Below are 14,903 nucleotides of genomic sequence, written 5' to 3'. Positions count from 1 at the left end.
CGACCCACTCCGGCCATTCAACTACGGTCACCATCGCACGAAGCGTGCAACATCCCCTTCCCCCCCCTCGCCCCGCGACTGCGCCACGCCACAGCTCGGCATGCCAATGCGCACGCACGGCTGGCACGAGATGCAACAAGGACACATTACGCGGTGCTAGTTGAGGAAGGGGCGCTGTGAGACACCAGGGGTGGCGGGGTGGCGTGACCTGTGTGCGGCACAGCGGAACTCCCCTACATACACACACGCAGACACATAGAACGGAAAAAAAAACACCATATAAATCAGATCTCTGGTGAATCTCGCGCTATACACGGAGTCAATGGGGTTTCCAATACTGTGTGAGCGGGGCGCGTGAGACGGACCGCAAAGGTTTGTCTAGTCCTCCCCTTCCCGAGGTGAAAAAAAAAAAAGGCTCGCGTCGTTCAACCGCTGTGGGGATTACTTGAGGAAGGCAGAGGTGCCAGACGAGGGCTTAGAAGCGGTGATAAACAGATGCCAGTTTTTCTCGGTAGCCATCGCTTCTCCGCCCTCGCTATTCAGCTGTCTTCTCAGTGACCGAGGACACAACCGAGGAGACGAGCGCGCAGACACACTCACGACCACAGCGGTTAAAAATGGAAGCAAAGAAAAAGTCGAAACCCGTGAACACTGACACACCCGCTGTTCAATCTCTTCCCCTATCCCTGCTGCGACCCTATTTTTGTGTGTCTATTTTATTCCATAAAGTCCGGGAAGATCTCGTGAAAAGGTTTGCCTGTCTTTACATGCTTCTCGAAATGCTGATCCAGCTCGGGGCGGCGCACTGTGCGAGGGAACCCCTGGAAACACACTTTGCATTGAATGGCGTTCTTGCTCTGCTCGTGTTTTTTGAGGTCCTCCGAGGTGTGCTTGGCGCCAGCGCTCTGCGCTTTTTTCATCTCGCGCTCACGGCGCTGGTTGGCACGACATCCATTCCCAGACGGCATGTTTACTGGCTCTTTTATATGTTGGGTTTGAACCTTTGCGGGATCCCCAACTTGAGTACAAGGGAGTGATGAGGAGAGTGGTGAGATTGTGACTTGGTGTGTGTGTGTGTGTGTGTGTGTCTCTTTTTTTTTGCTGGCGATCGGTGTGTTTATAGGAACGTCGTCTGTAATATGACACTTTTATTAGGGCGTGGATGCTGTACAAGTCGACAGTGGGGGACGGGGGTCTCATTGCAGATGGGGGGAAGAAGAGGCAGAGGGAATAAATCGATGTGGGGTGCACATCGAGACTTGTACGCACGGGGTACGATAGTTGGAGGAGACCATGACCACAACCACCACGGCAAAAAAAAACAACACCAAACATCGCAACAAAACGACAGCCGCCGTTGTCAAAAAGAAAAAGCGTCACTGCGGGGGGAGGGGGAGGGGACTGGGGAGCCACAGGTGAGAGGTGGAGGTAAAATGGGGGGAGGGGAGACAACACCACATCGTTACAAATGGAGGCCACAAACAGATTGTGTGTGTACGCGGTGTGTATGTGTGTGTATGTCTTGAAAAAGTGCGAAACGGTAAAGTGTTGGCCAAAAACAACAACACAGAAAATAAAAAAAAGGATGAGCAGCAAGGGTCGTGAGCTGAAGCGGTGGTTGAGTTGGTTCATCCTGCCCAGGAAAAAAAGAGAAACGCGGATGACACCCTAACAGGGAGGATTGGGGGAGGGGGGGGTAAGCTGTTCGGAAGGGGGTTCAACACTTGTGCCGCAGCCAACACCTTCTATTCCCTTTATCTCCACTTGCCAAAAAGAGAGATGTGAAGGAAACGAGGTTTGTCATCACCGTACCCAATGAGACCCCATCCAGCTTGACAGTCCAATACTTTCTCCAGGATGACATCACCCCACACCTCCTCCACACACACACACAAACAAATGTATATATATATATATTACGCACATACACCGCGATGTTATGAGGAAGTGTGAAATGCGAAGAGAGGTGTGTGTGTGTGTGCGTGTGTGTGTGTGTGTAACTGTTCGTATCAAGGCGGATGACCAAAATCCAGACGGTACTGGCAAAAGTCGAATGCGTCTCAGGCAAAGCCCTCCTCGACAGCACTGCTGTAACCGCCACTTGCACACACCGCACCATCCTCCCCCGACCCTGTGTTGGCGTCTGTCAGAGCTGTTTCTCGCGGCTTGCACAACACTTGAGAGCGTGAAAGCGGCAGTGCACAGCACGAATGACTGAGGCTACCCGCCGCTGTACCGCGCTAGTATCTTCACCTTGTGGGGCAACTCACACTCGATGAGGGCGATGATGATCAGCATCCCGCCCCCTTCCTCCCGAACTCACATATTACCAAAACTGTTTCAAGTCGATGCCGGAGGAGAAGGGAGGGGGAGACGCTAATCATAAGTCGAACGTGGAGAAAAAAAAGGAAAAATATAGCAAAGATTTGGAGCCATACGCCAAGAAGTGACTACATGCGGGAAGGGGAAGGGGAGGTGCGAGAGCAAAGAGAAAGAGAGAGGGGGGGGAGAGGGAGGGAAGAAGGAGGGAAGAGAGAGCGAGAGCGACCGAACAGTCAGGAGGGAGTCCCAAAAAAACAAAAACGGAGCGAAAGCGAATGAAAAAACGCATCGTTTCTTTGGCGTATTGAATACAAAGCCACACGTACCGACGAAAGAACGGAGAACGACCACGACCACGACGAACATCACACTATGGTATAAAAGTCTTCACAACGTAGCCGACCGTACGACAAAGCGGACATGGCAGCCTCACTGGGCCTTTGAAGCGTGAGTGTAGCGTGTTATTTTCATAGGACCTGCCAAGTTGGATGAGACATTTTTCACAGAGGCAGAGATGGCGACACGAGACAAACATGAAGGAATTCGGGCGCGTGTAACAACACACACACAGGTGACACCGGCCTCCCTCCCTGCTGCCGCATTCCAGAGACGACGATTCTGGACTCGGCGATCGAGTCGTTTTTGCATGTGTTTCCGCGTCCCTTTTGGTCGGGGCCGCAGAGACCTCGGCGTTGCACTGGGCAGCGGTGTTCTGATCGGGCGAAGGGGTTTCATCGAGCGGGGGCAGGCGGTAGTAGCTCTGCGCTTCTTCGTTTGTATCCTCGTCCGACGACATAAGGTATTTACAGCCGGCAAACGACGCAGCCCCAGCAATAAAGGCGAGGCCACCAACAGCGACCAGGAGAGCACCCAAGAGCGATCCGCCTGAGCCGCTGGCCTCAGAATCGTCGCCGCCATTCCCCCTCTTCTTTTGAGAACGGTTACAATCCTCGTGTGCGGACGGCATCGCTGGCGATACCCGAGCGAGAAGGAAATGCCTTGTTGTTGTTCAAAGAAAGAGAGAGAGACGGATCGTGCTGATGTGCTCGCCTGTGTTCGTGTGAAAAGCAAGGGAGTTTTATGTGCTGACGAGAGAAGGAAAAAAAGGAGGGATGAATGGGTGTTGGTACACTATCGATACAGAGACAGAGAGAAAGGCACACACACACACACACAGACAGACAATACACCAGAGTCTACTAAAACAAGAGTGTGCTGTGTGCCCCTCAGCGTATGCATGGGGAGAAAAAAAAAAGTCCCTCGCGGTTGCACCACGCCCCCTCCAGACCGAAGGGAGGAGGCCTATTCGCAAAGAATAAATAATGAAAGGGTGAATTAATGCACAATACACACACACACACACACACACACACGTACACACACAGGGAAAACGGGGGTGTAGTTGGCGCGGTCTCCGTCACACGTGGACGTGTGTGTGTGTGTGTGTGTGTGTGTGTGTGTGTGTGTTTGCATTTATTGTTGTTCAAAAAGAGGAAATACTGCGTGTTCAGGGATTAGGGGGAGGAGTGGGGGGGGAGGAAGGCGGAAGGCGGAAGGAGGGCTTGTGCGCTTTCAAGTGACAGATTCGATAGCTTCGAATGAGAGGGGATATAAAAAAAATTGTTTTTTGTCGATTCAATCTCGATGCGCCCCCTCACCCGAAAAGAAAAATAAAAGAAAATTGACGAAGCAACGGGGAAAAAAAAAAACACGTGCACGGGCAGAGCATACAAAGTACGCACGCTCGACAGATAAACGGACATGCGGTGAGCGTGTGTGCCTGTATGTGCATGTGTGTGTGTGTGTGTGTGTGTGCACGTAAAAAGTATTTTCGTTCGAAAAGATCAAACACTCCGTGTTCAGGGATTAGGGGGAGGAGTGGGGGAAGAAGGCGGAAGGCGAAAGGAGGGCTTGTGCGCCTCCAAGGGAAAGATTCGATAGCTTCGAATGAGAGGGGATAAAAAAATTGTTTTTTGTCGATTCAATCTCGATGCGCCCCCTCTCACCCAAAAAAAAAATAAAAGAACATTGAAGAAACGAAGGGGAAAAAAAACACGTGCACGGGCAGAGCATACAAAGCACGCACGTTCGGCAGATAAACAGACATGCGGTGAGCGTGTGCGCCTGTGTGTGCATGTGTGTGTGTGTGTGTGTGCGTGCGAAAAAAGAAAAAAAACTTTCCTTGTAACAACACAAGCAAGAGGCTAATGCACAGAAGTTCCAGGACGACGACGACGAGGCAGAGCTGCCGGAAAAGCAGCAGCAACGACAGAGTGGAGAGTGAACAGAGGGACGGCGCGCCCTGTTCGAGCCGTGCATCAACACAAAGAGCACTGCTTACTAAAGGACACAGTCATCTTTCATGGCGAAAAGGTCTTCACAACGTTGCCCATCTTACGACAAACAGGGCACTTCATCTTTACAGGACCATCAAAAGATCGCGATGGCAGCGTATCCCTGTGGGCAATGGCGGCTTTGATGAGGCACGGTTCACAGTAGCACATGTGGCGGCACCGAACAAACATAAACCGCCGCCGCCGACCACGGCAGGCGACACAGAGATCGCTCGGAGCAAGACGGTTGGGAGAACTCTCACTTGGTCCGTTATCCGACCGCGAAGTTGCGGAGATGAGGTCCTCTTGCTCTGCCTGCTCAATTACTCTGGCGCAGGACTCGGGTGAGGGCAAATAATAATACCCCGTCTCCTCCTCACATGTCTTCGTCTCCTCCTCAGATGCCCTCGTCTCACTCCTCGTCTCCGCCACTGGTGGCGTCCCCCCCCTTGTTGACGGCCCCCGATCACAAATAGCCAGGCGACCTATGGTAGCTGAGACAATGCTAGTCACTATCGCCCCGAAAGCAACAGCGAACACATTGCCCATCTGTGCTTGAGCTCCACCCCACCCCTGTCTTTTTTTTCTTCAGCGGGGAGAAAGAGGCCACACCTCCTACTACCTTGTCGAGTTTGGCAATGTCATCCACTAGGGGCAGTCAGTGAGTGGATGGGGTGAGCAGGAACGTGTCACGTGCCTGCTCACTAGTCGGAGCTGGAGCCCGGGGCGAGTGACAGGCTCCGCTGTGAAAAGAAAAAAACAGAGGAAGAGGAATAAAATGCACAGCGACAAAAACAAAATTGTAGACGGGCTCTGCCCTACAGATCGCGTTCCGCTGTGTGATGTAGCCGTCCTATATGCACGCGTGACTGTGCGCAGGTGTTAAGGTGTACTGGTTATACACGAGACAGGTTCGATACTTGACGTGTGGCATAACTACGGGAACGAGGGGCAGGTAAAGGGGGAGATCGGGATGGAAGGGGGGGAAGAAGGAAGAGAGGTGGTGGGGAGGAGAAGAGGAGAAGAGGGGGGGTTACGAATTCTGCGATGAGCGCCTGTCGGGGTCGCTGTTGCTGACACAACTCTCAGGGAGAGAGACAAAATCAAAGAGGCATAATACCCCCACCCCTCCCTCCCTCCCTCCCTCCCTATTTTGCCGCATCATGTCAAAGACGGGTCCCCCCTTTTTTTTACCACGCCCTCGCGCAATGAACGGATCGCACGATGACTCGACTTCATCTCGTAACGGAGAGACATCAGAGGCATACAAAAACGGAGCGCCTCCCGCATCTGCTAGCGCATCACGATATTTCGCGAACAGAGAGGGGGAAAAAAAGAGAACCGCAAAAAAATGGGGACACACGCACACGCAGGAAAACGGAAAAGTGCGTGCGTGCAATCAAGAAAGCATCCGTCACGACCATCCCCATCTCAGCACCCAGAGGAAGCCCCGATCCAACCCAAACAACGTCACCCCGCCAGTCCCCACGACGACGACGACCACCACCACCACCACCACAAAAAAAAAAAGTGAGCCAGACAAAAAAAGGGAGCAGAGCAAAGAAAAAAAAATCAGAGAGAAACGGAGGAGCGTGTCCGTTACAAATGTCTACTCCCCCTCCTCCCCCCCCCCTTCTCTTTTGTTGGCCTCTCCATAGGCATTACAGGGGAAGGGGAAGCTCAGACAAAAAAAGGAAAAGACAACACCCGCTCCCTCAGCGTAAAAGCTGCGCTCTCCACGGCCACGCACACCGCCCACCCCCCCCTCTTCCTTCCCCCCTCAGCACCAGCGCAAGGCTGCCTTTGGCGTTGATGGTTTTCTGAACGGGGAGAGTAAGGGGGGGGAGTGAAAAGAAATTCAAACAAAGCAACAACGCGCTCCGCCTCGCCTCTCCGCGCTTTGGTATTCCTTGCAGGTGTCCTGGCAGTAGCCGCGAAATGACAGTGAGGGAGGACACACCACAGACCGGTAGACGCCCTGCACGCAACAGGTGCGACTGTCGGAGCTAGCGATGGGAGTTCACCCAGCAATGCCACCAGTGAGTTCATACTGATATAAAAGGATCGTTGACCCCTCCACCCCTCTCTGTTTTTATCCGGGAGGGGCGAGAAGCAAAAGAAACACACAACATGCATCGAACAAACCTGGCGCCCCAAAAGTGGAGTGCACGCATTCGACACACACACACACACAAATACATATATATATATATAAGCACGCGCAACACGGGAAAAGGGTGAGTCGAGCAACACAACGTGCCCTCAACCCTTGTGTCGGGGGGTCAAACTCGCAGGACAGCCGCTGGAAAAAAAAGTAATAATGAACTCCTCCAGCTTACTGTGCACTTGTGAATCAAGGTGCTGAAGGAATCCCTGATCAGCTCTTCTCGGTGGCCAGCGCCTCGATCCAGGTCACGACGAGCTCCGCTCCGGGGTCTTTCTTGCCGATCTCTTTGCCTCCCATGTAGCGGCTACGACCGAGCTTGGCGGGAAGCATTGACGTTGCCTCGGCGGCTGCGCGCGCTGCCTCGAGACAGGCCTTTAGCAGCTCCGGCATTGTCTCCGCCGCCACAACGGCAGGACACGTGCGCACTCCCTCTAGAACATCCACCATAGTACGGTCGCCTCGGCGCGCACCTCCGAGCTCCTGTACATCGTGACTGCCCTGCGCGATCGCCGCTCGCACGGCCTCCACTTCACTGCTTGTTTTCAGGGCATGCGCTGCACCTTTGCCCCCACCGAGAAGCATCGCACCATAGAGTGGACCGGAGGTGCCTGCGCAAGCGTCGGCAACAGCTTTGGAGATCAGTGTGAAGGTTCTCTGCACGTCAGCTTCCCAAGGCAGGTAAGTCGAGATTTCCAAGACCGCCTTCGCGGCGCGGTACACCCCGCTGCCAAGGTCACCGTCGCCGACCTCCGCATCCAGCTCGTTGAAATACCCCTCTTTCGTCATCAGATTCTGAAAAACACGATGTGCAGCCGCGTAAAGGGGAGACTCAGAGACCGGGATGGGCCCCACGCGCCCCGCCGCCTCCGCGTCCCGCTGAGCCAGTTGCAGTGCTGTCAGGGGCCCCCCTGGCACCGTGGTAGTACCGCTCCACTGAGGAGCGTGGAACTCCATGAGCGGTGTCTGCAGTGCACTCGTGTTGAGCGCAAACTCCAGGTCCCCCTCGAGCTCGACCACCAGCAGCGTCAACGAAAAGCCGTGCATGTCTAGCGCTGTCATATGGCGTCCGCTATGCACTCCCACAACGCAGACGTTTGCAGCGGCAAGCTCGCGCAGGGCGTGGTGCGCAAGGGTAGACATCTCAAGGTCTGTGGTGCCACCCAGATTGTTCACCAGCAAGAGCACTCTGGCACCGGCGTCAATGGCGGTCGACTTGCCGAGAACGGGTACCTCATCTTTTCCAAGTAGGAATCCTAGGAGCTGGTGAACGAGGGAGGCCGCACCTTGGAAAGGAATCTGGAAGAGGCCCCTCTCGCCATGTATGCCGAGGCCCACTTCAACGCTCCCGGACGGCAGCTCCGACGTTGGTGGGTTGCCCGGCAGCGCGCAGGACGAGAGCGATGCACCGATAGACCGCATGTTGCGTGAGACGCGGTGCGCAAGGGCCTTCAGTTGCGTGAGCGACAAGCCATGTGCCGCTGCGGCGCCGAGAATCTTGTACAAGAGGCAACACCCAGCCAAGCCGCGGCGCTTTTTCGTATCGTCAGCGCCAAACACCGCATCATCGGCTGCGAGGACGCTCTCTACTCGAATGCCCTGTGCGCGGGCCTGCGAGATGGCATATTCAAAGTTCAGGACGTCGCCGGCGTAATTCTTTATGATGACGAGGATGCCTGGGCCCTCGGCCCCCTGAGCCTTCGCCAGGTACTCGATGCCAGCGCTCACGTGTGCAGTAGGAGGAGAAGCGAACACGCTGCCGCAGACCGCCGCGCTCAACCAGCCCTTCGCGACGTACCCAGCATGCGCCGGCTCATGGCCGGAGCCGCCGCCGCATAGCAGGAGCACTTTCGTGGGATCCACACTCGCGGACACAATGACGTTGGTGTGTTCAATCCTCTTGACGCTTGGGTTCAGCCCACAGAAGCCGTCCACGGCGATGTCCACAACGCTGGAGGGATCATCGATAAACTTGGGCACCACAGCAGGCATCCACGACAATATGAACCACAACAAAAGATGCGTTGATTGTAGAGAAAAAAAAAGACTGAACAGTATTTGACCCTTTGCGACATCACACGAAGGGGGGGGGAGGGGGGGAGGGGAGGAGAGGGGGAATTCAAAGAGAGACGCGAGTAGAGCGGATATGGAGACGTGAAGGAGGGAGGGGGGAGGGAGGGAGATGATGTCTTCCCCCCTCCCTCATCTCCCCTCCCGAGAGGAGACGGGAGAGAAACGAAGACCCCCATCACGTGCAAAAGCGAAGGGATGTGCTGGAGCAGGTATATATATATATGTGTACAACACCACTTCTCTGCTTTGCCTTCTAAGCGTGTCCCCTTTCTGCCAATACGAACGCTGTTGTTGCAAGGAGCATACACGAACACCACCGTTACTCTCCCCCCCTCCCCCCCCACTGCCGTCCTGGCCTTGTCACGCGGGCTCAGCGGTGTCCTGCGAAGCAGTGCTGCACAGCACCTGCGACACAACAGTGACCGACTCAGCCACCTCAGCACGGTCTAGGGCCTCCCACCTCAGTCCAATTATGCCGACGGGCATGTGGCGCCGGCTCCCCTGAGCAACAGGCAAGGAAATCGGGCTACAATACGTCGCGGTGGCCTTTGGTGCATGTGTGGTACAGGAAAGGAGCGCACTGTTACGCGCCGCCACGCTGTGACGCCTCTTCGTGCCTTGTCAGCCGGCATCGCAAGAAGTGAATGGTTCAGATGACACCACGCTGGTGAGGGACCACGGTCGTGTCAAGAGGCGCAATGGCACCTGGCATTGGGAGAAAAAAGGGTGGGGGATGGGGAGAAAGGAAGGGGGGGGGGAGGGGGAGGAAGGGGGATGGGGGGCTACCCGCTCCTCTCCCCCCCTTCCCCCCCGCAGCACCGTGTACTGACTCCCTCACGGTGATACCGCTGAAGTTCCGTCTGCCTTTTGGTTGTCGTCGTTGTTGTCGACAGCCACAAAAGCGACTACCTTCACATTTGTATACACTTTTATAACATGTATAAATATCTATAAATATATAAAGATATATTGTGTGCGTGTATTTGTACGTCTGCGGAATCCCGGCAATCCCCCATACAAAAAAAAAGTCGTGAGGTTTGCGGCGAATGGAGGGGGACGAAGAAATGGAAAAAAAAAGAGTGACACTCACCTCTCTGCGGCGCACGTCACCCTACGACCCTAGTCACTTTTACACAGGTGGTCCCCGTCTGTCGCGAGAATCGAACCACGCGCCTGCTGGGCTCCTCTTGTCCTCCCTTGTTGATGTATTGGATGCGCACCGCGTGAATCCATGCCAGATAGGCCTGGGGGGGGGGGCACTCTTCACGTCTTCTCTCAAATGCGTAGACTCCTCGGATTGCGCACGATGGCGGAGACATTGGTGTTTGTCGTGTGGGTGACAGCGTGTCACTAACCGCGTGTCCTGTATGGTACACGGTGCCGGTGGTCAGCTATAGGTCAGAGGCCTTTCTGGCACCCTTGTATCCTGGATGCGCGCCACCCTTGTCCCTCGATTTGCGCTGGCCTCGCCTAGCACCACACAGCCCCACCCCCTCCCCACAACTTGCCTTCCTGGCTTCGGAGGGAGAGGAGGGGGGAGGAGAGGGAAAGAAAAAAAAAAGGGGAACGCCTGTTGTTCTTGGAAAGCGCGCGCGCACATTTTCAGATCCTGTAAAACCGTGTCAACGCATGACTGAAGAACACCACTTCTCCTCCTCCTTCTCCGTCTCTCCTCCGAAAAAAAAAAAGAACCTGTCACCTTCACTCTTCTTCGCCGTTCAAATGGCATTTCGATGTCTTACCCCACCCACTCAGCCCATCCCATCCCATCCCATATGCCTCCCACCCCCAAAGAAGCCGCTGCCGTTAGTGGAGGCAGCACATCGGGCAGGAACAGGAAGGAGCGAGAGGAGAGGAGGAGGGGGGAGGGGGGCGGCCTGAATCACCTGCATGCGTGCCCACAAATCGAAAATCGCCGAGGTGAGAAGCGCGTTGTAATACTGCATCTATCCGGTCCAGCGCTTGGCTCTCTGGCAAAACAGAGGGACCCGGAGGGGAGGGCACTGCAGCAGGGAACACGCATAGAACACATCTTTACGATGTGTGTGTTCTATCATTGCGCCACTGTAGGGGTCTGGAGCTGTCCAAAAAAGGTGGTGGTGGTGGTGGTGGTGGTGATGGGGGGGAGGAGGGGGGGGGGCTCACCAGAAGGTCTGGCTATCGTGGTAGTATCCAACCATTACCCCCGAAAAAAAAAAAAAAATCTCCACTGGATGAGGGGTGCTGTGTTTTGGTTGCACGTGCACCAGCGCCATGTCGACGTATGATTGCCTAGACAATGGACCTGCACCCCCCTCCTGGCGCGCGTACATATTCTCGAAGTGGCCGAGGTGAACAAAATATTCTCTGAAGCCACCACATGTTTCGGCGTCCTTTTTTCTGCGTGAACAGGTGGGCGTCTTTGTGGGCTGATCTCTCCATCAGTGCGCCACACAGTTTACTGTTGGCCCGAGAAAGAGAGAGATCCTACTCTTCTCTCGTCATCAAGGACAACGCAGAACTGGACTCTCCCCCCCCCCTCTCAATGTTAGTCCTGAACGTGGTCATGGGAGTGGTCCACCCGGTGTCGAGGTGACACCACTTCAGTGATGCGCTTGTGCACCAACGTGAGGATCTGGTGGCGTCGTTGTGGGTCCCCCTGTCCGCTCGGCACAAATCGGGAGGCGTTCCGATTCCCTTTACATGCCAAGTGAGTAGAACTCCGCCATCCCCAATTAACAGGGACCCAGTATAGTACCGGGTGGGCCCACCTCCTCTGTGACCGTCAGTGCTGCGAGTCACTGTCCCTCCCCCCCCCCGCTCCTGATGTCGTCCGGAATCGGGTACGGCGCTACCGAGTATATGTCCAGGGATTCTCCGTGTCACGAAATGAGTTTGTAGGCACGCAGACGCACGCGACGTGCATCCGCCTGAGTAGCTCCAAAAACAAAACCGGGCAGCCACAGGCTCGAAGTCACCCCCAATTGTGGAAAAGAGGGAAAACCATGGGGAGTGGAGTGGAGTAGAGGGGGGGGGGGGCTACGCCTGAAGGGTAGTCCCGTTGCATGTGCAGGGGGAACCCCAATCCCCCCCCCCTTCCCACCACCACCACCACCGCTTTTCTCTTGCTACATCGAAATACTGAGGTATCTCCCCGCCAGATCAAGTGCTTCCGCCAGGCCTTTGTGTTGTAACAAATGTGCAAAACCGAGAATGGTGTGAGGCTACCCCCCCAATCCCCCGCCCGCCCTTCCCCATCGAGGATCCGTTCGAGAGCCTGGGCTAACTACGGCCACACAAGTGCAGTCTAGGTCTTGCGAGTTATGCTCAAGAACACTATTCCCCCCGCGCAGCAAAAAGCAACACACTATAGTCGTAGTTGGATGCCTTGATTTGGATGAACGATTGTCAGGACTCGCAGAGGGTCGGGATATCCATTAATGATCACCCACCACCACTACCATCCACTCCCAACAGGACCGGCTTCTCCCCACAGCGTCAGCGCAGACGTGCCTCGCTGGAACCAGAGATCTGTTACTACCGTGCACATACACAAAGAAAAAACAAAGAGGGAAGGACTCCACACATGGCATTTTCACAAAGCGTGGGCGTGCATCGTATGCGTGCGGTGGGAGGAGGAGGAGGAGGGGAGGAGAGGGAATGCGTGACGTCGCGGGCCTCCTTCCCCCCCCCCTCCCTCCCCGTTCTCTCCGCCTCACCTTTTCTCTCAGCTGTCATTTTGATCCATAACAGACAGGCGATTTTCTTCCATAAGATGAAGACACACACACACAAACAAAAAGGAAAAAAACGACAGACAGACAAACATGCACACGAAAAAAAAAAAAACAGACAAGAAAAAAAAGGGAAACAAAAAAGGAAAAAAAGAGCGCTCAAATATGGAAAGCGATGACAGGGCCGTATTGAAAGAGGGGGAGGGAGGGAGGGAGGGGGGGCTGCTCTTTCTGATCGGAGGCATGTATCATTGTTTGGGGCACGTGAAGGGATAACGCAGTACAAAAAAAAAATTGAGTGGAGATGATGGGATTCACACAGCAACATTTGCATACATATCCCTTTTTCGTCTCCCTCAAACCTCCAACCCCCCTTCATCTTTAATTCTCGGACGCTTATATATATATATATACATACACACAGACACGGGGGAAGGGGGGGGGGCGGGGCGGGGAGAACATATGTAGGATGAGAAAAAGGTGGGAAGAATCATCATAATAATTTGATGGTCCTGAGCAAACAAACAAAATACCGCATTGGTGCGCTTCGTCCGATTGGATGCACCTATGCACAAACCGCAAGGGAAAAAAGATGTGTGTGTGTATGTGTGTAGGTATATATCCCTATACATATATATATATAATAGACAGTACTTCATTCTGAGCAGAACATTTGCTTGCTTACTAATCAGTCTCCACGCACGTACCCCCTTTGGTCTTCCCCTGCCCACCCACCCACCCCCCCCCTCGGGTCAGGCAGGGATCTCTTCAGTACACACGCCCTTGAAATTCGAGCACATATCCCCCCTGTACGTACACTGATGTACTTCAAATCGACAGAGAGGTGGGCTGGGGTGGATGGAGTGGGTGGGGGTGGAGGGGGTAGGGGGTTGGGGGTGGGTAGGGGTGGGGGTGTACAACATTCAGCTTTTTTAAATATACAAAATAACAAAAAAATGTAGCGGGGGAGTAGGGGGAAGGGGGTCGAGGGGGAGGGGGTTGTAGAATCAGCGCCCCCTCCCTCCCTCCCTTCACATGTGCTTACTCTTTGGATCCTGCACTGGCGAGCCGCCGGTGGGGTCTTCCATAGAGACGCCTCTGCATGTGCCGCCGTCCTCTTCTCGGACGGCGTCCACAGCGACTTCGCAGACGACGGCGGTTTTGATCACTTTCCCGTCAATGTCGATATCATCGCAGATGCGTGCATTGGGGATCAGCAAGGTCAACGGCAACACAAGCAATGGGAGCAGGATGTGTCCAACAACCAAAAGCCATGGAACGTTGTGAAAGTCGCATGGGGGCGTAGTCGTGATACTCCAGCCGTACTCCATGATAATCGCACCAATCGACGACGACGTCGTCTGACCAAGGTTCGAGAAGCCGGCCATCAACGCATACACAACGCTCTCCGACCCCCGAGGGCAGAGGCGCGACAGCAGCACAACCATTGGCATCCAGGCCAGCATGTAACAGACTTGGTACACAATCGCATCACCGCAAATGTACATGGCGTGATCAGGAATGCCAACAGAGATGTTCCACCGCTTCACAAGGACGATGTCAAAGACCGAGGCGATCACCTGCACTGCTGTTGTGATACAGGAGGTCATTCTGTAGCTGCGTTTCGAAAAGATGTAATTGAAAGCAGCCACACCCGCAAGGCCGCCAACATTGCCAATGATGGCGGCCACGGTGTTGTAGAATGTGTACGAGAAGTGCGGCCCATCAGGCAAGCACTCCGCATCCGCCAGATAGAAACTGTCAAGCGCACCGGGAAGCTGCAGGTAGAGCACCATGTGCAGGTAACCAAAGACGTTGGCCTTGGCGATAACAAGCGGCAGAGACCAAAAAGATGTGGCGCAGCAAATGGTCGATACAACAACACAAATGATGAGCAGCCCTAGTGTGTCTGCGAGGATGGTGCCGCACGTCATGGTCACGACGGCGGACGTCATGACGATGCTGTAGAAGAAGATCTTCCAATTTCGAAAGATGACATCTCTGTTCATCTCGAAGAGACCGAAACAGCAGGGAATGGGTGGTGAGTCATCGTATGGGAAGTAGTCGTCTGCATAGGCCTCCTCCTCCTCTTCCTCAGTGGTGGTGAGGGCGTTGCTGTGCAATTCTTCTTCGAGGGCCTCGCGCTGGCGACGCTCTGCGTCCTGGAAACCCTCCTCATCAGACATGTAGACCTCCGAGTGCGTGTGCCTCGTGGCCTCGGCAACTGCACCGCCGTGCAGATTCTTTACCATGGCATCCACCTCCTTGCCCTGCTTGTCGTCCTGTGCCGCCAGCAAG

General features: G+C 54.6%; 3 protein-coding genes across 3 annotated transcripts; all 3 read right to left on the bottom strand.

Annotated features, from left to right (window-relative positions):
- Window positions 1–716: 716 nt before the first annotated feature.
- JKF63_07976 (uncharacterized protein) lies at window positions 717–968 on the bottom strand (the record flags this gene model as incomplete). Its single annotated transcript, XM_067903904.1, has 1 exon — window positions 717–968. One exon carries the CDS (start codon window positions 966–968, stop codon window positions 717–719), a length of 252 nt encoding a protein of 83 aa, XP_067752204.1.
- Window positions 969–2,692: 1,724 nt separating this feature from the next.
- On the bottom strand, window positions 2,693–5,204 carry JKF63_07975 (uncharacterized protein; the record flags this gene model as incomplete). The annotated part of the gene is made up of 2 exons (XM_067903903.1): window positions 2,693–2,940; window positions 4,919–5,204. 2 exons carry the CDS (start codon window positions 5,202–5,204, stop codon window positions 2,693–2,695), a joined length of 534 nt encoding a protein of 177 aa, XP_067752203.1.
- Window positions 5,205–7,032: 1,828 nt separating this feature from the next.
- On the bottom strand, window positions 7,033–8,811 carry JKF63_07974 (uncharacterized protein; the record flags this gene model as incomplete). The annotated part of the gene is made up of 1 exon (XM_067903902.1): window positions 7,033–8,811. The coding sequence occupies one exon, from the start codon at window positions 8,809–8,811 to the stop codon at window positions 7,033–7,035; it is 1,779 nt and encodes a 592-aa protein (XP_067752202.1).
- Window positions 8,812–14,903: the final 6,092 nt, after the last annotated feature.

The sequence above is a fragment of the Porcisia hertigi genome (genome assembly GCF_017918235.1).
Source record: "Porcisia hertigi strain C119 chromosome Unknown contig_6, whole genome shotgun sequence".
NCBI classification, from domain to species: Eukaryota; Euglenozoa; class Kinetoplastea; order Trypanosomatida; family Trypanosomatidae; genus Porcisia; species Porcisia hertigi.
The sequence above is the reverse complement of the archived record's forward strand: the minus strand, read 5'-3'. Positions and strand labels throughout refer to the sequence as shown.